Here is a 22,690-nt window from a genome sequence, read left to right as displayed (position 1 = left end):
GCGTGGTTCAACTTTGGATGTTCTCTTTAATTGAAGGTGCGGATTGAGCGGACAGGTTTCCCGCGGGTTGACTCTTGTCAGCCATCCCTTCCACTCGGCTGTGAAAAAGCTGTCACGGCAGATATGGATTAGCGTCAGAGCATCGCGGGGCAGGTATAACATGTCTCTGGTGGCACTACCAGAGCTGCCCCCCTGACTACTAACAACCTCTGTTGTCGTCAGAGCGTCGCCAGGCGAATGCTTTGCAACGGCTGTTTTGTTCCAGTGCCAATCTTAATGCCCAGGCTTCCTGGCAGATCAGAGGTTTTCGGAGGTGGAGGGGTGTGTTTGGTGGTGGTGGTAGTGAGAGAGGGGTTGGAGAAGAGAGAAGGTAGATGGAGAGAGGTTGTCAAAACAGCTCCTTATCCCCTCCTCAGTTGCTTCCTCTCTGTCTCTTCTTCTACTCCACCCATGCTGCCAAAAGTCGGAAAGAGATCAAAGCAGGCCGACATGAAAGGCATCCCTGAGATTCTGTTTTTTTTCTCGGTGCCCTGTCTCTTTACTCTCTCCGTTACAGATATGGAAATGCTGAATCTTGAGCACAGCCCGTACCTAGGCTGCAGAGAATGCCCGGCCTCATTCGACTTTCCCTTTTCCTCTGCTTCTCCTCCTGTCCTCCTCCTCGCCTCACCCCTTCATCATCGTCTGCCTCCATCCGCTGCTCTTGCCTCTCTCCAGCAGCCCTCAGGCTTCCAGGTAGATAGCGGTTGATTGGCAGCTGCTGTGACAGTCAGTGGAACTGTCTGAGAGTGGATGAGTGTCAGCCTTGCTCCAGGGGCTTAAGGCAGCAGCAGTGTTGTAGCTCCCTGCTGGAGAGAGAGAGAGAGAGAGAGAGAGAGAGAGAGAGAGAGAGAGAGAGAAAGAGAGAGAGAGAGAGAGGCCCATGAAATAAGACTCAGTCTGTTCCTCTCTTCTCCTCGCTTCTCTCAACTGAAGCAGGTAGGAGCTAAATAGGTTTTTCAAATCGCTCCAGAGTTTATCCCGAGACTGGAAACTGGAACGTATCTTCAACTCACATCCTGTCATGTGCTTACCTTCTCTCATTCCTCTTTTCCTACCTTTGGTTTTGATATAAGTGTGTGTTTTATTGTTGGATGTAGCATCTTGTTATTCATGGGCTCTTAGAAATTATCTCCCGCTGCCTCCCTTTCTCTGCCCCCCCCACTCTGGATCCTCATCCTCAGCTGTTACGCCACTTGACAATTAGCCATGCCACTCCCCGTTTGTGAATCGCTAAAAAACTTTTCCTCCTTTTTAAAAAACTTCTGAATACAACTCGTCGCCCGCTGCACAGCAGCCACGGGGGGAAAGTGTGAGAATAAAATAAAATTTAACGTGAAATCGTCTCAGTTCTAAAGTGGCTGTGACCAATTCCCAGACGGAGGAAAAGCATTTGTGTGATGGCTTTCAGTGCGTTGCAGCTTGAGCTCAGTCCCGTCAACAGCAAGAATTGCGTCAGTTCTCCCCCTGGCTAAGAGTGCCCCCATCTCTGAAGCACAAACAGAGGACAGGATGACGATGGAAAAAAGCTCGGAGAGAGGGGAGGAAAGGAGGGGGTTTTATGGGGCACTTCTCAAAATCTGGCAGCCCATCCCTCAACCAAAAATACTCTGCAGATGTGTGTTGATGATAAGTGTGTGAGTCAAACAGGGAGATTAATGTCCTTTCCAGTTCTTTCTTCCAGCCTTGTTTGTGGTGTTTTGGTCACAACTGGCTACGGGCAATGCTGGCAACTCTGGAAATGAAAATTTGGAGTGTCATAACTGGACGTGGTAGATAAGCACACTTCTGAATTCAAAAACTATGAAATGTTTTATTTTGGTTGTAAAGTAATTATTTTGAGTGTTTTGGTTAATGAGTTACGCTCATGGTTGACTGACACTAATATGATACGCATCAGCGCTAAGACTTAATGTAAAATTTAGAAATGATGGGAGCATCTGCCCATATCTTTCTGATAAGACTTCAAAATAGTTTTCAAAGCTGTTTGAAATTAGACTCTAACACGCAATTTTCTCGAAAACTTTCATTGGGAATTAATTGAACCTAAATGTCATGGCAAGTTTAGGTGAATAGATCAGACAGACAGAGCCAAGAAGCAAAAGACACACACACACACACACACACACACACACACACACACACACACACAAAAACACGCCCACTGCTTGGAAACTAGAACTCAGCTTTCTGATGGGAACTTTACATGTCTCTTTGGGTTTAGAGGACAAACACGCACTTTCAAGAGCCCATAAATATTGAATGCAGGATAAATGCAGGCCCATTTGATTATGAAACGGAGGGTGTGTAGATGAGTTTAGCTGGATATGTCAGATACCCACAGAGTGGTCTGGAGTGTCTGTGAAAGGATGCAAGGCATAGCAAAGTGGACCTAATTAGAGGGATTTGGAATGTATTTAAAAATGAATCACGCCTCGTCGAGACACCAACAACAGTATTCACCACTTCTCTAAATGGGCAGCTGGCAGGCAGAGGGCTTGTCGGGCTGCTAAATACTCCCAGCAACATATGAATGGGAGGCCTGATTACTTTGTCACTAGTGATTCATTGGCTTGTAAATGCTCTAGGGCAGTGTAAATACCTCTTGGGACAGCCCTTCACTCTAGTCTGCGTTCATAGCCGCCTCGCCATCATCACATGGCTGTTTCTTTCATAGTTATGCTGACAAAACTTTTAACGAAACATCATCAATTTCATCTTTTCAAGCACAATTTTCTTCTTCATTTCCTGAATTCAGTTTTAACATCTTGTAAAGAGACGAGACATCAAAGTATAAGATATAAAAAACGGAGTGGATTAGTTATCTTGCCTCAAGGAAACATCTTCAGTTTTAACACTCAGATTGCCCATTAACTGTTTGCCCTTAAACACAAAAGCAAAGTATCACGTCAAGGCTCAACACATGTGAATTTACACATTTACAAATAAGCAAACCTTCAGCAAATCACCTCTTCAAACTGACTGATTGCTAATATTAAGGCCCTCTTATTTTCTAGTACCAGATCTCTTCTCCTCTGTGATTGCCTCTCTGGTGCGCTGAGCAAATTTGCGATAAACCCTCACAACCTGAGGAATGTAATTTCGAGATCGGAATGCAACGTGATTAGAGTGAAATGGGTGACGCCATCAGTGATAGAGTATGTCTCGGAGACGGCATTGTGATGCAAGGAAACATCTCGGGGAAAAAAAAGAAAGAGGAAAAAAAATGCAGTCTGCTATAATTGTGCAAAGCCAGCGTGAGAGATGTCGCCGTGAATTACGCCAACACTAAACCACATGGGCATACTCACAGAAAGGCATAAATTCAGACGCAGATACACAAACGCATGCACACATAAGCGTCGCCCTCTGCATATGAATCAGAAAGAGAAGCAGGGGCTTCTAAACTTGTTTATATGCAGATTTCCCTGCGTCGGGGTGATGAAAAACAGCAAATACATGGAAAAAAAAACACTTGTGCTATTTTTACCTTCAGACAAATAGGATGCGGTATACACGGAAAGCTGTTTGCTCCCAACGGCGACTAATGCTTTCTTTGTTGGTTGCTCTCTCTACATCCATGGCCCTCCATTACATAGATTTGCAGGAAGCACAAAGACATGAAAAGGAACTCATCTCAAGTCTGTTATATACATAGTATTGTTCTGTATAGCATGGTGTGTATCAGGCCGCAGCTGTATGATTGCTCTGTATGGATGGAATAAGAGGTTAATCTTCTTGTGAGTGGTTTAGTAACAGGTTATGCAAGAAAATAAAACACTTTGCTCTGCTGCCTCCACTTCACCACCACAGGTTGTATGCATTCAGTGCTCTCTCTCTCTCTCTCTCTCTTTTTCCCCCTCCATGACTCAGTGAAGGAGCCTAAAAATAAGCCTCAACTCGTATGTAGTCAATCATCATCGGTTGATCAAATTTTCTTAATCCCGGTGAAAGAGGACACAGAGTCTAGTGTTTCTTTCGCACCATAATCTTGGCTGTCGTTTCTCTCTCTCTCTTGTTAGGAGGGCATATTGGCTGTAGTGATGAGCAGTGTGTGGTAGACTCTAATGATTACGGGATGCTGGGGGGGTTCTTCCTATCTGGCCTGGGGAACGTGGCAATGTATCACCTTTGTGGGAATGGAGCAGCTGCTCGCGGTGGGAGCCAAACCTGGCAACCCAAAACACCCTGCGCTACATGCAGATGTTGCGAGATTAGACTGTTAGAGAGACAGAGACAGAATGAGTGTGTTGTAGAAGGACCAGCAGCATGATTGAGTGATTTGGGCTGAGGTAGATAACCTCAAAATTACAAAGCATACAAACAGTATGTGTGTGTATAGACACATACAGTATGTATGTCTTCACTTTCGTTAAAGTTAGACATACAAACACGTATTTACTAGATACTAGCAAAATTGCATATCTCCTCACCCCCCAAAGCTCACACTAATACACAATGACATGTTTCCCCTCTCTCTCCAGCTGATAGCAGTGTATGAAGAGCAGGATCCTCACAATGGAGGTGACGGTACCAGCGCCAGCTCAGGTACACAGAGTCCAGAACCCTTCACCAGTGACACGAGTTCAGCATCGGCCTTCCAGCCCTACCAGACCAACAGTGAGATCGAGGTCACGCCAACCGCTCTGCTGTCCGGTGAGTGCCATATTAACATTATCATCAGTAGTAACATTATTACATCAACCTGAATATTTCACCTCAAGCTATTGTTGTTCTATCAATAAATGATTATGGCAAACAAATAAATAAACAGCAACAACAACAAAAAATTACTTAGTCGACGTTGTGAGTGGCACATCATAACCAAGCAAAAAAGTGGAAGATTAGCATCAGCATGGTTAGCACCTCAAAGCCCGCAATGTGCTTTTTTAAGAATGAGCAGATAAAAAATCAAGGCTTTATAGGTCAGGCACATGAAAGCTGACATCGGAACATAACTGGAAGCTGAGCACAATGATATTAAATTGAAGGCAAAGGGCATTCTGCACGTAGTCAGTTTTCTTTTTGTGTATTCAAATGGTATGAAGACCAGCTTGTACCTGTACAGTGGGAACCTGACTGAAACAACACCAAAATGCATCAAAGTAAACTTTTTCTCCTGTGGCCATTGGCTGTTTTACTTGATATGCGGTGTGTGTTGTGTGGAGTCGAGTGTCCGTCAAGACTGTACAGTGTGTCCAGGGAATGGCAGTGCACTGACTTAGGCAGACAGGAAGAAACTGAGACAACGGAAGGAATTGAGACACAGCTGGATACTCAGACATGCATGAGCAGGAGCACACATGCCAGAGCAAGATGGACATGCACACACTCACAGATGGCACACACAACCAAACGTCAGTGACTCAGATGTTGCTCATGTCCACATGTTCATATCCTATGAAGTGGAGCCAGCGAGCTGATGCAGGGCTGACGTAAACTGTAAAGGACATCTAAGACATTTAAACCACACATGAATGAACTATAGACCTTTCTCGCCATGCCCTGACATTAAAGCGCTTCCCTCAACCTGACTGTGGAGACTCTTTGAATGGCAATCTGAAAGTCAACCAGTAGCTCAGTGTGAGAGGCAGGTTGGTTTGAAGCTATCTGACTTGCTGTCGACTTGCTTCAAACAAACCTTCATTTGAAACATTGACCAGGTTGGAGAAATGTTGGCATCTTTCATTGCTCACACAAGTATGGCCCCATCCCTGCAGGGGGCCTCTGAGTGTGTGTTAGCAAGGCAGGATCACCTTTTTAAGGGCTGTCCCAAACCAGTCTGTTTGCTGTGACAGTGGATGATAAAATCTTCAAACAGCAGGTGTATCACTAAGGGGAAGTCGTGGTACTTAGTAGGGCTGCACAATAAATCAAAACTGTATCAAAATGGTAATATGGCAGAGGGAGTGCAATATTTTTTTTTGTATTACTTCTTTATATCAGCTAAGATGGTAGAAGAAGATGGTACCATCTATTACATAGCGTATCATTGTTGTGAGTTGTTATGCATTTACTGAAACTACATTAGCTATTGGTACACTTAGCAGGTGAACAAGCAAGGCTTTTATCAGTGTCCATAGTGATGGATGTGTGTTCACAGTGGAGGGTGGCGAGCTCACTTACAGATACCGTCCTGTTTCCCTCCACATCCAAGAATGTGTCTTCATGCTAGGGCTGCACTAATTTTCATTGTTAATTAATCTGGCAATTATTCTCTCAATTTTCTTTCTGGTTTGGTTGAAATGAATCCTCAGTTCACTGAGAAAGACATGATTAAATACTCACCTCGTAAGGTCTCACGGCTGCTGATGTCGGATTCTCTGGCGTGTTTCTCCTGCTGCAAGCCTCTCCTGTCCCCACCTGCCATGTCCTGTAGTCCCTGAAGTCACAGTCTTTGTCAGAGCCACTGTATCGCCTCTGCACTGGATCCCCTGTTGTCAAACTGACCGAAGTCAGTCTTGGAGGTTGTCCAGTCATGTTCATACTCAGTCTGCCAAATCCAGTTGTGCCTTAGCCCGTTGCCTGTAGTGACTCCCCTTGTGATCCGAGATCCTGGTCCAGACAAACTCGAGGGCCACTGGCTCTACAGCTAACTGAGCCCTGTGCTAATTAATGGTAGCAGCAGCTCTCGGTTATTCTGGTGATATGTTGCCCCCTGTGTTTGGAGCATCCTCAAAATCCATATTCTAGAAATTACACCTTTAAGGAGCTGGAATCAGAAAATGTTGATTTTCTGTCTTATAACATTACTCAAACTGATAAATCATTTATCTAGATAGTTAATAATTAAAACATGTATATAATAGACATTGAGTGGGGATCATTTTAATGAAATTGATACAATTTCCAGTTGTGTAGATGATCCTGACTTCTAATCTGATTCATGCAAATACCAGTAAGTATTAAAGTAATGAATTAAAAATGAAAGAATTGTTTGCTCTTTAGCTGTTGTTCAGCTTTGAATATTTTCACAGTGGCCCTGTCCCCCCCACAAACACACACACATTTTTGAGCCTGTCCCCTGCACGCTCTGTAAATTGTACGTTTTGTATTCAAGGAATACAATGACGAGATTGCAGCAAAACAGAAGAACTGATTGCTTCCTACACACGGAGTCTTTCATAACATATATATAGCTGTTTTTCAGAGATAATGACAGTGAAGAAGATGAGCAGGAAAGAGAGACAGGGGGCCGGACCTATGACAATGATATGCTTTGTTATGTGCTAGTTTATATAAGTGTGGTATTACCAACAAGATAAAAGTGAGATTGCATTGTTTTTTTTCCTTTAGAGACTATGTTTAATGCACACAGACTTTTGCCCACTTACAAGTTCAATTTCCACTTCAAAAGTACTTCAGAAGTTCTATACGTGTGTGGTGAAATAGAGTTTAAAGAGGTGGCGAGCCAGCCGGACAGACAGACAGACAGACTGGCAACACGTACACACGGTCAGGCGGATGAACAAGACAGACAGGAGATGGTCCCTCTAGAGATGCAGATGAGCAAATTACTGGCAGCAATATTGCATATCAGACATCAAAGTGTTGCAGCGGCGCCCTTGGCAGCTGTGCTCTGAGGCAGAGAATTATGGCTATTTAAAATCATCATCTTTTAGAGCCATATTGATTGTTTTTTCCCCTCCTACAACTCCCAAAGTCCCATACTCTCCCTCTCGCTTTTCTTTCTGTCCTCCACTGCTCCTTTGCCTCCGTCTTGGGAGCCCATTTTAGATTTTCATGCTAACATGTGCCGTGCAGGTCAAACTGCTAATAATTGGATTGGAGATGAGATGTAAATTACAATAATGAATGTAATTTTCCCGTAATTATACGGACGCCGGAGCTGCCGCTGCTTCTACTCACCACTAAATTCAAGTCTTTCAGAAGTAAGAGAAACTGTCTGAAACTTTAGATTAACACTGGATCTTGATGATGCTTGTACCTTCAAAACTGGATGTCCTCGTTTTCTCAAAGAGCAGGGGTCCCTCTATTTGACCTAGAGTTGACTTTATATTACTGGCGGTCAGGATGCCATTTGTCAAAGTTTTCCTATGTTTTTGGACATAGGTGCCTGCATAAAATGAATGGTGCAACAAGTCCTTGTGTTTTACTGCCTCTTTAAGGCTAAAATATGAGAAATCAGTTGTGCCATATGAAGTCCAGTAATGATAGCTTTTAATATATTTCTTCCACCTGTGGATGAAAAGAAAACTATAGAGTTAAAGTTAAGAGTTACAGAGCACAGTACACAGTGACACATCGCTGAGGTCACAAGGATACAATCAGTGTTCAGAGGCTATTTGAGTCGGACAGTGGCTAAGGGTCAAGTTATGCTCAGACAAAACTAGCTTGTACTTCTTGTCTCATTATATCAGGAAAAAAAAAGAAAAAGGTGGAAGGTATAGCTTAAATGGGGATAGGGCTGCTCTCAAAGGGAGAGCTAGAGAGATAAGCCCATCCCTGGCTCCTTTTGGACCCTGCACACCTGACCAAATACTGCCTTGTGAAGTGGGTCTAAGTGTGGGATTTGGGCATTTTTTTTGAAAATTACAGAAATATATAATATACAGGCCTCCTAATCCGATCTTGAAAAGGTTAGGGATGAGGGATTTTTCAAAGCTATTCAACCATCCAACAAGCAGTTTTGACAGGCTGTATCGCTCAAGCCAATATCCTTTGTGTCTAAAGCATCATTTTATCTACAGCATTGAAGCAAGGCTGTTAAGATGTTAGTGATATCATATATTTACGGCCCAAAGAACAGTCCCAAGAATCAGTGTGAATTACACTTAAATGTGTGAAAGGATCACAGAAATCCTGTTTTGGGCATCACCTCTAACATTGAGGGTGTCTTCCTTCAACTTACTTTATAGATTGCTACTTTTATGGGATTGCTCTTCACTGTGGGATTTTTATTCTTTTATTTTTTTTAGTAGCTCAATAGCAATTGTATGATCCACAATCAGGAAATGGTAGCAGCCTAAGTGCTATTGACAGAGGTTAAAAGAAGACTGACATTGATGTGGAGTGGCTTTAAAACACTAACAGAAAATCGCAGTGATTGTAATGATGCTTTCATGATTGACCCCCTGCCAATGTCCAGATAAAACTAAAATATCTACAGATAACTTGTCATTTTGCCATTTATGCTGTTACCATTCTCACAAATTTCAACTCCCGCCAAGACAAACTGGCTTCCTGGCGCTTCTAACTATATACAACACCGATGTGGGAACAATTTGTCATTACCTTCACTGACTTGGTCTTGTGGTCCTGGAATCTCTGCTCCCTTGGTCCTTGAAGCCTTGCAGTGACAGGGTTGCTGGGAGGCCATTAGAGAGATTGCCTGTGGGATGGGGGAGTGTGGACACCTTCGGAGAGGAAGGCCTTCATTTAATCAATCTGGCTTAGTGGTCTGCCACTGAGGAAGCTCCCTGCCACCAGCCAAGGCCATATAAAAGTCACTCTGGAAAAGAAGATGCACAGTCACACTGACAACATACAACATAACTGTACATAGTGAATTAACTATTCTGAAAGACAAAATTGCTCAATTAAGAAATTAGTTCTCAAAGGCACTGATGTGTATGACATATTCTTTCAGCCTGTTTTTTTTTTTTTTTTTTAAGATCTCCAGATCTGAGATTTCAGGATTTAAGATGTGGACTGCCACCCCATCGTGGGCTCTCCCAGTGGGTTTGGGTGACTTCCAAGGCAGTGATTGCCAATTATAGATAAACTACCAGGTTTAGGTTTGGGACCACGTGCAGCTAGGTCTGATAGCAGACACAGATACTTATCATTCTCATCTGCCCTGCCTCTCTCTGACTCTCTCTGGTCCAGAACTACCTCTTCAATCTCTCACTTCAGCAGTAAGCAGGCGATGCAGTACAATCTAGGGGCTTAGATATCAGAAGAATCACAGAGTTGATAATGGTGACAGTATGGATCTGCAGATTGGTCTTGTCTGATGGTTAACCCATCTCACACTGGCTCTGTCTGCCTCCTTCCTCCTTCTTCCTTTTAGTTTCTATAAAGTTCTTAGAATGTTGTCAGGCCTATTTATTTAAACCAGTTCCAGCTGAGTGCTGATTGATGATATGTTAAGCAGTTTGTATGCCTACTATGCAGTGGAAACACAGCATAACTGGAGTGAGGTTTTCTGAGCACCAGTCACTTTGTTGTAATCTAGTTAAAATGTTAATTGTGAGCTAATAATGAATTAAAAATAATAAGGTCTGAATTTTGAAAAAGTCAGTGAGGCTCTATGCTAAAAGCGGTTCCTGGTAGGCAACATGACAGGGTCACAAAATGGAATAATAAGGCTTTGGGTCCACAGATTTTTGGCTGATGGGCTACAAAAACTAGCAGGAGTAAGATGAATGTGAGAAACACCCTCCATTCCTCATTGAGAATTATCATTACAGGCAGTGGAATTGCTCAGACACAGGCTACGATCTGTCAGCTGGTGATCTTAAAGTTTGTCTGTGTTTCTAACATATTTGGTTTCAGCGAGAGGTGATCACATTCTCCCTTTTTTTGAGGACTCTCTGTCTCTTTCCTACTTTGGAGTGTCATGGCACTATGCGGCGTAATGCCATGCTTATTTTCTCAGGTAACACCTGATAGGACCTGGAGGTTTATTTAACTTTAAAAAGATACATGTTTAATTTTCACCCATGCACCCCCCTGTGTTATAAAGGCTGTGTATGCAGAGCACTGTTGTTCTATCTATCAGGGGGAATGTACAATGTTGATCATGGTGTGTTGCCACTGTAGGCATATAAAAGAGCAGATAGATGTGTTTATGTCATGATGGCCTTCGATGACCTACTCAGCCCTTCTTCAACAACAATCCACAACCACTCCGACTGTGCATCACACCTCTCAAAGTAGCGTCTGAGTTGAGTACACACTCAGCATTGAGGACGTCGGGATAGCGAGCTCATCATTAGCGCGCTGAAAGCACTTTTTAAGCCCACCAGCCCTCAGGAGACTGTGAACTGCCCTCCTCTACCTGAGTTAGTGGAGAGGCTATTAGTTATGTCAACTCTAAATCATACTCACGCTTATAGAGGGAGAGAGAGGGAGGGCCCAGAGTGGGTGTTTAAACTGCTGAGGAGTGGGCGTTCACAGTTGCTTGGAATATTACTAATAAAAACGCTCATACTGTTATAATACCATCCCAGGGCTTCTTACAGCTAATTATTGCAACGGCCGGCACTGTTAAATGGCGAAGACAGTGTTTTGGTAATGAAGTGTGAAGTGCTTGGAGTAGTAAAAGTCTTCACTCAGCACTGCTGGGAATGTGCTACCAGTTCTGTTCCTATTATTACTTCTGCCAGGATCCCAATAAAGCCATAGCCAGACAGTTGAATCATGTGGAGTGTGTGTGTGTGTGTATGTGAGAGAGACAGAGAGAGAGAGAGAGTTTGTTGACTGCTTTATTACTTCCTGAGCCACGCTGGGATCAGTTCTGCAGGTCACTTGTGTCACACTTAAAGCAACAGAGGAGCACTGAGGTCTTGATTGGGAAACAAAGTCATTAACACTTTCCGACATGCAGAAACAGACTCAAGTGGTGGCTGGCTGTAACCCTGTGACAGGGAGCATGGGAACAGAGCCAGAGTTTGTTTGCACTGTCTCTGGTGTCATCTCAGAACCAAAGACACTTAGCAGAAAAGACATCTAGAAGAATGATGCGTCTGCCTGTCAGTATCTGACATACGGCATATCCGTCCACTTCAGCTTTCTCAGACAGCTCTTAATGTACAGTTTGTTTATTCACTACGTTAATGCTTAAATATTTATGTAGTGTTGAGATACATTCTAGTCACAGTGGCACTGCACTGAGTGATTGTCCTGGGGCTGAGACTTTGCAGAGACAGGAAGTGTTAGCAGGAAATTTGATTGCAGACTTGACAGAGTCATCTGACCTTTCCTTGTCTTGCTTTTCCACAAAGATTTGGAAAGAGTACTGCATGTCTTTTTCTCAGTCAGTTACCATGAAGACTATAAATATAATCTTTATTTTGCCAGGGCACAAGCAGAGCCTTAAATTAATTCAATAAACTAAATGAGAGCTTGAGGTTTTCAATAGTCCTCCCTTCTGTCATTAATGAACAAATTGATTTACTCTCTGCCTGTCTCTGTCTGTAAACTCAAAATCATTACACTGATCTTATATTTCTCTTCCCTTTTCACTTCCCCAAATTATTTTGCTTGTAAATAGTAATTATTTTTCTATTCATGCAATTCACTGGATATCAGTACTCCCACTTATGTGGTGAACTTACAAAATATGTCTTTAGGAAACCCAAAATGAGGAATAGTCGAACAAAAAGTGCTAGTATAAAAAATGCAGAAAGAGTTGGCTATCTAAAAACACATCACTGAAACAATTACATAGATTACATCTCAGGATGAAAAGCATAATTACTGATGTTTTCCTGTTGATTCAAGTTTAGAATGTTTTTCTTAAGTGATTTAACTATAAATGTACAGCGATTATAAACTCAAACTGGGTCTTTATGTTCCCCCTCACCGAGAACCTGTGTGGTACATTTACATTGCGTGTGACAGGTCAAAAGCAGGTCAGACTAGCCAAGGGCAATGCCTCCTGGTCTCAGAATGTTAAGTCCACAAAGGCCCACGGGTGTTTAGCATCCCTTTGTCTCCAGGCTCTTCATCCCAGTGGACTTGCAAACAGCCTCACGACTCCTCCGCCCACTTCATTAGCCCTCTGCGTAAGAGGCCCCCGCCCTCTCTCGCTCCTACACCGATCCGTTTCATTGTCTTCCACAGGGAGGTCACCTGCGAACTTTGTCTGCTTCAGAGCACATGTGAGGGAGGCACTCAGAGGCATGTGAGGGCACATGCAGGCAGCCAAAAACACGCATATGTTCACACACAAAAACTGCAGGCAGACATGTATTTAGTCACGCATGCTAATGCCTACAGGCAGACGACAGGGGAGCATTGTTGTGTGCCTGTATACAGACAGTGTGGGCTAATTGTTTTCATTATTAAAGGTGTGCCTGTTCACAGATGAGCACATACACATTAACACACTACACATGCAGTCATAAAATGCAACTCATAACCTAAAATTATTACAGGAAAGCTAATTTTGTTGGTTTGTAGGTAGAGATGTATCCACAACAAATCCTCTCCCAAATATCAAGAATTTTGGACAGTAATTAAAAAGTTGATTTACACTGGTATCAGTTTAAAAATCTCACTGCTGGGATGTGCTAGTTAAAAAAAACAAACAAAAAACAAAAAACAAAAAACAAAATTTGTATTATTTTTGCTGCACATTAACACACTCACCAAGCGACACACAAAGCAGTAAAAACCCATGTCATTAGGAAGTAAGGCAACACAATTAATATTTTTGTAGTGTTCATGAATAATGATGTAACTGGTCCTAGCTTGCTTGTGAGAGAGAAAGAGAGATGCATCATCTTGGCCACAGCTACAGAAAGTCTGCCTCCCTCTACATCCCCTCCTCCTGTTTTTCATCAGATCCACCAAGATACAATCCACCCCAAAGCACTGTGGAAATCCCAGAACACTCCCCTACCGCATTCCCATCTTCCCACAAACATGATCACTTTCAGAGTACTTACTTTGGCTCACAATCATAGCTTTGATCAAAGCAAAACAGTTTTCCCTGCTCTGCTTGATTTATTGTTTTTTTTTTCCTTCTCATGGAATGGTCTCTGCCAGCCATTTGAGCATTAAGGGCAAATTCATCTGACAATGTGCAGTGACTACCCTGCGGACTTCCTTTATGCTACCCATGCAAACATTTAGAAACCACATGTTGGCGTGTTGGACTGAAGTACTGAGTCTGGAATGTTTGGATAGGAGGAACAAGCTGTTCCCTATCTTTTGGCATAGATTTAAATTATACATTATTAATATGTGTTGAAATGTTTTTATTCACCCACAGGAAGCAGCAGAAACACACTGATGAAAAAGAGGAAGCATTGCAAACTCCCCCCACTGCAGAAAAAAACCCTAATAACCAAATCTAGTGTGAGAAGTGGTTTGCATTTACTCTTATAAATTGCAGATGATTATATTTGACATTGAATCACATTTGTATTAACAGTAATAATCTTAATTGATCTCAGAAGAAGAGAAGTCTTCTGTTTTCATGGACATGGTCAGCTACAGTAAAACACACTGGAGCTGGTTTGTGTTTTACTGTCTTATTCTAGCAGGATCGATGCAGTTTTAAAAGAGGGGTTGAATTTTCTTCCAGCTTTGCACTGCAAATTTGACTCATAGTATCTCCCAATAGTGAGGCTTGGGAACAGTGTAGCTCAGTGGTAGAGCATTTGACTGCCGATCAGGATGTCCCCAGTCCAAATCTGGGTGCCCCCTCATTTTAGGGCAATGTTTCAGCAAACAACCACCTTGCTTGCTGAATGGTTCATCATTTAGACAGTAGTTGCTTTGATTTACCTCAAACCTTGCCAACTGTCTTCTCTGTGCCTTGAAGCTGATACCAGAGCTGCCTTTGCCAAACAGCTCCAATTGCGTAAGAAATTAGATGAAGCCTTTTTCTTCTTTTTAGAAAGCTTTTAGTGAAAATAGGGTGTCCTGTCAAGGCATATTTGTAAAAAAAAAAAAAAAAAAAAATATATATATATATATATATATATATATATATATATATATATATATATATATATATATATATATATATATATATATATATATATATATATATATATATATATATATATATATATATATATATATATATATATATATATATATATAATGAATAGGATTTAGTTACATTTTCAAATTAGTTAGGGTGGTAAATTTCTTAAGAACTATGGGGCAGCTCTTTCAGTTCTGTTTACTTATTTTCTCTCTGTCTCCAAGCCTGTACACAACTAATCTGCAACACCAAATATATTTAGGGCTAGACAAAACACTGCAGTGATTGCATTTTCTATTAACAGTGTGAGGAAATGTTGTCAATTAACATATCTGGAAAGATTGGTCTATAATGAATGGATCAGTAAACTGTTCACCGTCAACATTTCATTTTCGCCCTGAAATATTTGAACTTGCAATACAGTATATTCTTGTACAGCTTTGGATTTAGAAACCTTCATATTGTTATGTTAAGGCAGATATCACTTAACATTTGATAAAAATCCCCATTTGTGTGCTTTTCGTCTCATCTTGGACCTTGTATTCCCACAATCCACAGTGTCTGACCAGTCAAACAAGAGCTAAGCTTACTGTTAGTTTACATGTGACAGGATCACTGCTTACAGCAGTTACACCAATTTACAAACCTGGCCTATGATAACTGAATATGTTGTGAAATTAAATAGTAAGCTAGCTTCCATCTCTACATGATGGAACAAGTAAGAGTGAGTCTTATGCTTTCTTTAACTTTTGTAAGTGGAAATATGTGTGTGTCCAGAGAACTACAAACTCTGACAAAAAAAAAGAAGTTTTGCTTCATGCTTTTCAGCCCAATGATCATGGTTTTAGTACTTCAAGCGCTGTGCAATTGCTGAGGTATTACTTGCATATTTCATCATTCTATACCTCTTACTGTGGGGTCATGTTGTGCCATTGCTGTAAGCAACTTTGGACCTCGGTTGAGACCTCTGACTGTCTCCATCCACAAATGCAAGAAACTGTAGCCTGAACCATGCTTGCACTGAAAGACTGTCACCTTTTTTTCCTGTTGGGAGATGTGAAGCAGTCTCTTTTCACTGCCCTGACACGATCCAGTTGATTCTCTGTGAAATCCGACCTAGTGCCATATGATGTAAAAAGTAGTGTAGAGTGACTGTAGTAATGATTTATTGATGTTTAAGTGCCACACATATCAACTTTAACCAGTTGTCACCCTGTGACTCTTTTAAAATTCCCATAAAAGCGCAATTTACTCCAACTATCCACATATTATTTTGGGAGTCATTAACAGCAACTACTGGCAAGACTGATGATGTTTTCTCCGTACACACTATGCCACCTTGTTGCCCAAATGAGTCATTGCCATCAGTGGGCGATTTACATACCTACAGAGAAAAAAGCTTGACGTTTCTACACCCCTGCTTCCCTCTCATCATCCCCTGCCTCGAATCTGTATGAAAACCTCATGTGCTTTTATAATAGTGTGTGACAGATCAGAGTGATGCATATCCAAAACAGGGAGTATGAACATCACAATACCATCTGTTCCTCCGGAGCTTGTATTCACTTCTCAAACAGTCATAATAGAAGTTCCTCCCATTATACTGAGCAGAGCTGACTCCTTTTTCTCTGTTTTGCCTTTGTCGCTCTGCTCTGCATTAAAGAAAGAACGCCTCTCTGATACGCTTTGACTTGTTGCGTGTAAACCGCTCTGATCTCATACGTGCTGTTGTGTGCGTGCACACGATCAGAAATGGATTTCTGTGTGGGTGAGCTTTTTTGAGATTAGCATATGTACTCAGTGTCGGCTCGCAGCAGGAAGCTTTTAACCAGAAATGTCTCCGTCCATTGAACAGTGCGGGCCTCACACCAGCGCCCATATCACTCCTCCAGCAGCACTCCTCTCATCTTGCACACCAAATAACTTTCTGTTTTTCCCAATAAATCATCAAAGGGTCCGGAAAAAAAAAGTTAGCGAGTCTGGGAGAAGTTTGCATTTGTCATCTTTTCTGAAAAGAGCAGCTGAAGTGAAAATGTTTGTGTTCCGAGCAGAGGAAGACATTCTCGTGGCTGAAATGTTGGCAATATGGATTTTGTGTACGTGCTGTCTGGAAACTGCAGCGGGACGAACTCCATGCTTCAGATGCTGTCTGACCTGCCAGAAACTGAAATTCATTCACTCACTCATCAGCCTCCAGTTTCTGCTCACACACTGGCCGTGACAATTAAATCTGAGACAATTTAGGCTTGTTTAGAGATTTAAGAAGGAAACTCTTTTTGTCATGAAAGATTAAGGAACTTTTCTACAAAGTCACAGTGGCACACTGTGGAAAAAATCTATTGTAGACGCTTATATAAATAAACAACTTGATAGTTGATGGCTGAGTAGCATTGTGGGTAGTGTAGGACCTAGGATGTTAAAAAGAAGAAGAATGTGTGGTGTACAAGTTGACATCTCTGGCTCTGCTGTGTTGATGTTGGTCCCGTATGTGTGAAATATGTATTTTAGCTACTGATGGGCAACATGTTGTGCCTATTGTGTCCAGTTTTCAACTGTCAAGGCAGTGTACAAAAAAGAAATGGAGGATCACCAGTGGAAGCCATATTAATACAATTGTTTAGTGTGGCTCAGCAGCTATTTAAAGCTGTGTGGACCTGAGCAGGTCTGGTTTTACTGCAGATTTTACAGACTGACACCCTGAAGTTGACTGAAGTAATCTCCCCTCACTGAAATTACATTTAGGAGAAGTCTTTATTTATCTCAGCACTGTCGGTGTTTTTGACATTTATTGCGGAAGTCACACATTGTTTGGCCAACCAACCTGAATTCTAAGATGTATTTGGTCGCTTTGGCTGTGCCTCTGTCTTCTACCACTCCTGGCTGGCTCAGGATATTTTCAGAGTGGTGTTTTTAATCATGAGCGACTTGGCCACATATCAGGCTGAGTGAGATTTATAGCCCCTTTTCTCTTAGAGCCTGTACCTCCAGACTGACCGTAATGGAGAAACACACAAAATGGTGTTTACATGGAAGGTGCTGCTGCCTCCTGATTCAGGGCCGACTGAGGGTTGTTTGGTTTGCTGATTAGCAACTCCCCAGAGGCCTCGCTATAGAGGGCAGTCTCCATGAGTCTGGTCTAAGTCGGGATGGAGTTCGAGTGTTGTAATGCGGCTGATCCCATTTTGTTAGGCGATTTTCATTAGATTGTTTTATTTTGGGGGAAATGGATAAGGAACTGTGAAGTAGAAAACTAAGAATAATTTATTGTGCTACAATTGCAAAAGGCAGTAAATGGGAACAATGTGGAAAATTGAATTTGTATTGTATGTATATCAAAATCAATCTGAATATCACTAAATTAACTTAATATTCCCAAAGCTTCTTGTGGAGCTTTCCTTGTGCTGAGATCAAGTCTGAACACCTGACCCCAAATATACATTAACTGTCCAACAGTCAAAAGAAAACTGCGCATAAAGGCAATCCATACTCACGTGCATGTTTTTGTATTTGTGTGCGCTAAACACATATGCACGCATGCACAGCAGTAGCTACAACACTAGCTGTGTTACTCCCTGGGTTCTTAGTGTGAGTAGAGTCTCGACCTAGATGAGTCAGGTTTGATTTGGGGAGTAAACTGCACTCCTCTCCTCCTCTTGAAGATCGTCATTGTCTGGGGAAACTGTCTAGGAGCAGCACGAACACATCCACACACACATTTTCGTTATTGTTGTTGAAGTGTCTATGTGTCTGCTGCTGGAGGCCTCATCTCTGAGGACCTGAGGAAGGCTGACATCCTCTCCTGCCTCTCGCAAGTAAATAGTCTGTATTGTCTTTCTGTCAGGTGAAAAGAATCAGTCTCCGTCTCTCTCTATTTCTTGGTCAAAATGAAAACAGGACGGTTGACTCAGCAGCCGTGTGGGAATACAGCTCTCCGGCTTGCGTTTGACTGAGAGACTGCGATGGGATATCATACCCAACAACACAAACTGATATGATTGATGTACGACATTTGTCTTTGTAGAAATTCTGAATGAGTAGAACTTCTCGGGTACATGTTTGTTTAGTTATTTAACCCTCATGCAACTGATAAAAAGTATTTTTTTACTCAGACCACATTTAGGACAAAATGTTTGTCTCAAACAGTTCTGTGATATATACTAGAGCTGATATATAGTCCTCACACAGAGATTTATCAGTAATGTCTTCTACCAAAAGAGGTGGAGATTCTTTGCTGTAATGGGTACACAGCCAGTCAAGTGATATTTTAGACCAGTTAGACAGAGGAGGCTGCTGTGTGAACAACCTACCCTTCTGTAATCTGTAAACAGAATGGAGGACAAGCGTTTATTATGATTTCTCTACAAACAGGTCCTTTTGTGGATGAACCAGCTGGTGCACTGGTAAATAGAAAATTGACAAAGAAGCAAGATAATGTTGGATTTTCTTTATACTTTAAGCAATGAATGATGTTTTTATTCAATCTTAAGCGTTTTATCATGGTTTATTTTATTATGGTCTGCAAATGTTTGCTTATTGACTGATTTGGTCTCAGAGTTTTTGGTGTGAAATGAAAATGAAAGAGGGGGGCTGCCAGTCACATGTGTCTGTCAGAATAACACAATATGCTTTAAAGGATTTGTTTAGAAAAACAACAAACAACACATAAAAATGTCAAATATGGATTTGTATGCACACATGTACATGTACATGAAAGGCCAAACATACACAAGTCTGCATTCAATATGTATACATATGCATAGACGCACATGTACAGACACACACGCAATGTATAGACAGTTGGGCACTTAGCTCTGAAGCCTAGTAGGAGTTTTGTTTTCTTAATTGACCCTTTGCTTTAAAGTGCTTTTCCATCTATCCATCTATTGGATTGTATCTGCCACTCTTTGTAAAGGTCAACAGTTGACGTTTATTCAAACTTTGTCTCGTCTCGTCTCTGACAGTACATCAGATTAGAGTTTGCTAAACACTTCACAGAAGCACGCTGAGTGGTGTTGTCGACCCTGTTTGGACTTTGGTTGACCAACATCCTTTTTAAGTCTCTTACATATTTCATCTGCTTCTCCGCAGTGCTGGTTCCCACCACTCCAGAACTGTATGCTCCCACCAAATAGGAACTTTTTGTCCCCCCGTGGATGGTTCAAGTCAGGGTGTATTTAGTAGAAATCCCCCCTTTCCACACACAAGGGGCATCAATATGTAGTCAGTGGTTGGAGAAGAGAGTTAAAATGGCTCAGTGCCATAATTTATTCAGACAGTGAACTGGCTGTGGCTTGACGTATTCAAAGTATCCCAGGAAAAAAAAAAAAAAAGCTTTTAGACATTTCATGAAGGCATGGTTGCTTGGCATTTATATTTAAATCAGTTCGATGTGAAAGCATGGACTGGACGTATGCCAGGGCCAGAAGGCCACAAGGGAAAATACCCTGTTCACAGACCAGACAGCATTCATATCTGGTCAGCTGACAGTGCCTATATTCTAACTATACTGCACACATGTGTATTTAAATACTAGTAAAGACTGCATTTCAATTATTCTGTAACCTCTAACCCACATTAACAAATTCCACCTGTATCATTCAGAAGACTGCAGGAAATAAACTGCAGTGTTTTTTTTGCCGTTGCTCTGCCCTTTGTTTCGATCTTGCCAGCAATTTGCACTTGTGGCCACGGCCCGACTGGTGATGTCATAGCATGTGTTCTTTTAATATATTTGACAGCTGATGACACACACCTACTGCAACACCAGTTGAAAGTTTCAAACCTCAGAGTTTTGAAGCAGTTCCAAGCCCAGTGTGACTTTGTTTAGGTTACCTCTATATTTTGACATCCTCAAGACATCAGGCTTCCCTTTGTTCCTTGTAGGTGTCTGTGAAATCAGTGATATTGGAGGAAATTGTGTTCCACTAAAGAAAAGTAAGAAGCATTTCAATGCTGAATTCTGAATAATTGGGGAGTTTGCATGTGGGAGAAGGATGCAAGTACTCTTTGACAGTGTATTTCTCCCTGTATGATAAATGTCAGTAAAAATGTGTTGAGTCTAGATAGAAGTCCTCTAAGACCTGACGTTTCTTACACAGTGTTGAAAGTGTTAGTTTCTACCTTGGCTGAATTCCTTGTATGCTGGACACAGATTTCAGAAAGACAAGAAAGGTTCCAAAAATGTTGAGCAATTGCAGCCACAGCTGTCACCCTGTGAGGCAGAACTTTGTGACGGAGGTTACGTGAAGATGTGTAATTATGTTCATGCCTATTGGTTAAAAGGGGGCACAGCAGTGGGAGGGGCTTATTGCAAAATGGTGCATAACTTCTATATGGATTTGCAAAAAATCTGGGGAAAAGGTTGGTCAGTAGCCAAAGGACAGCTGGTATATTGTTTGAGTCAACTGCTATGACCTAGCAGAGGGTATGGCATATAACCTAATTAAATAGACTTTATCAAGGCCCAACAATGTTAAAACCAATGTTTAAGCCTAACAAATCTAAAATGATCCCTTGTACAAGTAAGGAGTGGCCGAACGTACTCACAGGATTTTGCAAGTGATTTCATCCCTGTGAGGTCAGTGGGTCACCATAAGAATACATGAGAGAACAAATACACATACAGACACACAGTCCCTCCTTGCTGTGTCCTCTGTGTAACCTTATCAGTATGCTGGTGGCACTCACTTCATTACCTTCACTTGGCAGCCAGTCAGGGGGACGGGCCACTCCCTCCTCTCCAGGTATAGTGAGGACCCTTTCTCTTTTACTTCAAGCCATTTCAGTGATTGGAAACCTCCACAGCTAATACATTAGGGTTGACCCCCATCTCTTTCCCCACTAAGTTGGAAGTTGATTTTGCTGCGTTGTAAGAGCAACTTGTGGTAAATGTGGTAAAGTGAAGTGTGTTGATTGTTACTCTACAGAGACGGCTATGAGGAAGTACATACATTTTTAGAGGTGTGTTTTTGTGGTGTGAGTCAAAGGTTTCTGACATTTTCACACCATGCAACTTCTTTGAAATTGCAGGAAACATTGTCACCAGGTTGTCTGTGTAGATTCATCCCAGGCAAGAAGGTATAAGTGACTCCTTTACTTTCATATATATGTATGTGTGTGTGTATATATATATATATATATATATATATGTATATATATATATATATACATATACACACGTATATATCATTTTCAAGAAGACCTCAAATGCTTCATTGAGAAAAAGGAAAAGCGTTCTCTCTGAGATAAATCTTGGTGTTTCCTAATGTTTTTTCTGACAAGTCACTTAGCTTGAGACGCATATTACTTACAGTCAAAGACTGTTAGAAAGTGGTTATATTGTCATATGAATTAATTTGTTTTCAGTATGGCTGATGCTGGTTCTTTGTGACAGTGAAAAGACCTCATGCTGACAGTTAAAATGGAAGCAAGCATTTCTTAGGTTGAACTTGGAAACAACACGAACCCCTTCCTGACTGGACCAACACACCCTTTTCACTGGGCTGTCATTTGTGTCATAGGGTCATGTTTTGTTCACAGACTTAAACACCACATTTACATGGTTTGGACATTGCACTAAAATGTTTTCTGCTTCTGATGGCATGTGGACAAACAGCGAAACATCATGGAAATGCAGCAAATAGGTCCAGACATTTTAAACTGTGCTGCATGTTCCATTAGAGTAATAAACATTAGTAGCTGTTCCCACACTAAAGTTCTAGATTTGCGCTGATTTAACATACAGCGATTTTCTAAGATTTGTAAAATCTACATTAAGTCAAACTAAATGACCTTAATATTGGCTTTGGTACTGTGCATACAGCAGCACTTTTATCCATGGCGATTCATTCAAAAACTAATATATTTTCTCCTCCAAACAAGGTGAGTGTGAAAGATAAACAAAGGACAAAGCAATACAAGGTAATAGCCCTTTGAGAGTCTGACCTCTCCCTGCAGTGAATCATG

The 22,690-nt window shown here is 41.6% G+C and overlaps 1 protein-coding gene across 5 annotated transcripts in view; it reads left to right on the top strand.

Moving 5' to 3' along the window:
* LOC119008605 (partitioning defective 3 homolog) overlaps positions 1-22,690 on the top strand; it is a 377,798-nt gene that overhangs the window by 100,857 nt on the left and 254,251 nt on the right. For all 5 annotated transcript variants that reach the window (XM_037079110.1, XM_037079112.1, XM_037079111.1 and 2 more), the window contains one exon: positions 4,524-4,695. In XM_037079110.1, the coding sequence (XP_036935005.1) occupies positions 4,524-4,695 (172 nt within the window). The remainder of the gene's footprint in view (positions 1-4,523; positions 4,696-22,690) is intronic.

Source organism: Acanthopagrus latus, chromosome 19 (assembly GCF_904848185.1).
Source record: "Acanthopagrus latus isolate v.2019 chromosome 19, fAcaLat1.1, whole genome shotgun sequence".
NCBI classification, from domain to species: Eukaryota; Metazoa; Chordata; class Actinopteri; order Spariformes; family Sparidae; genus Acanthopagrus; species Acanthopagrus latus.
This window is presented reverse-complemented; position numbering and strand designations above follow the sequence as displayed.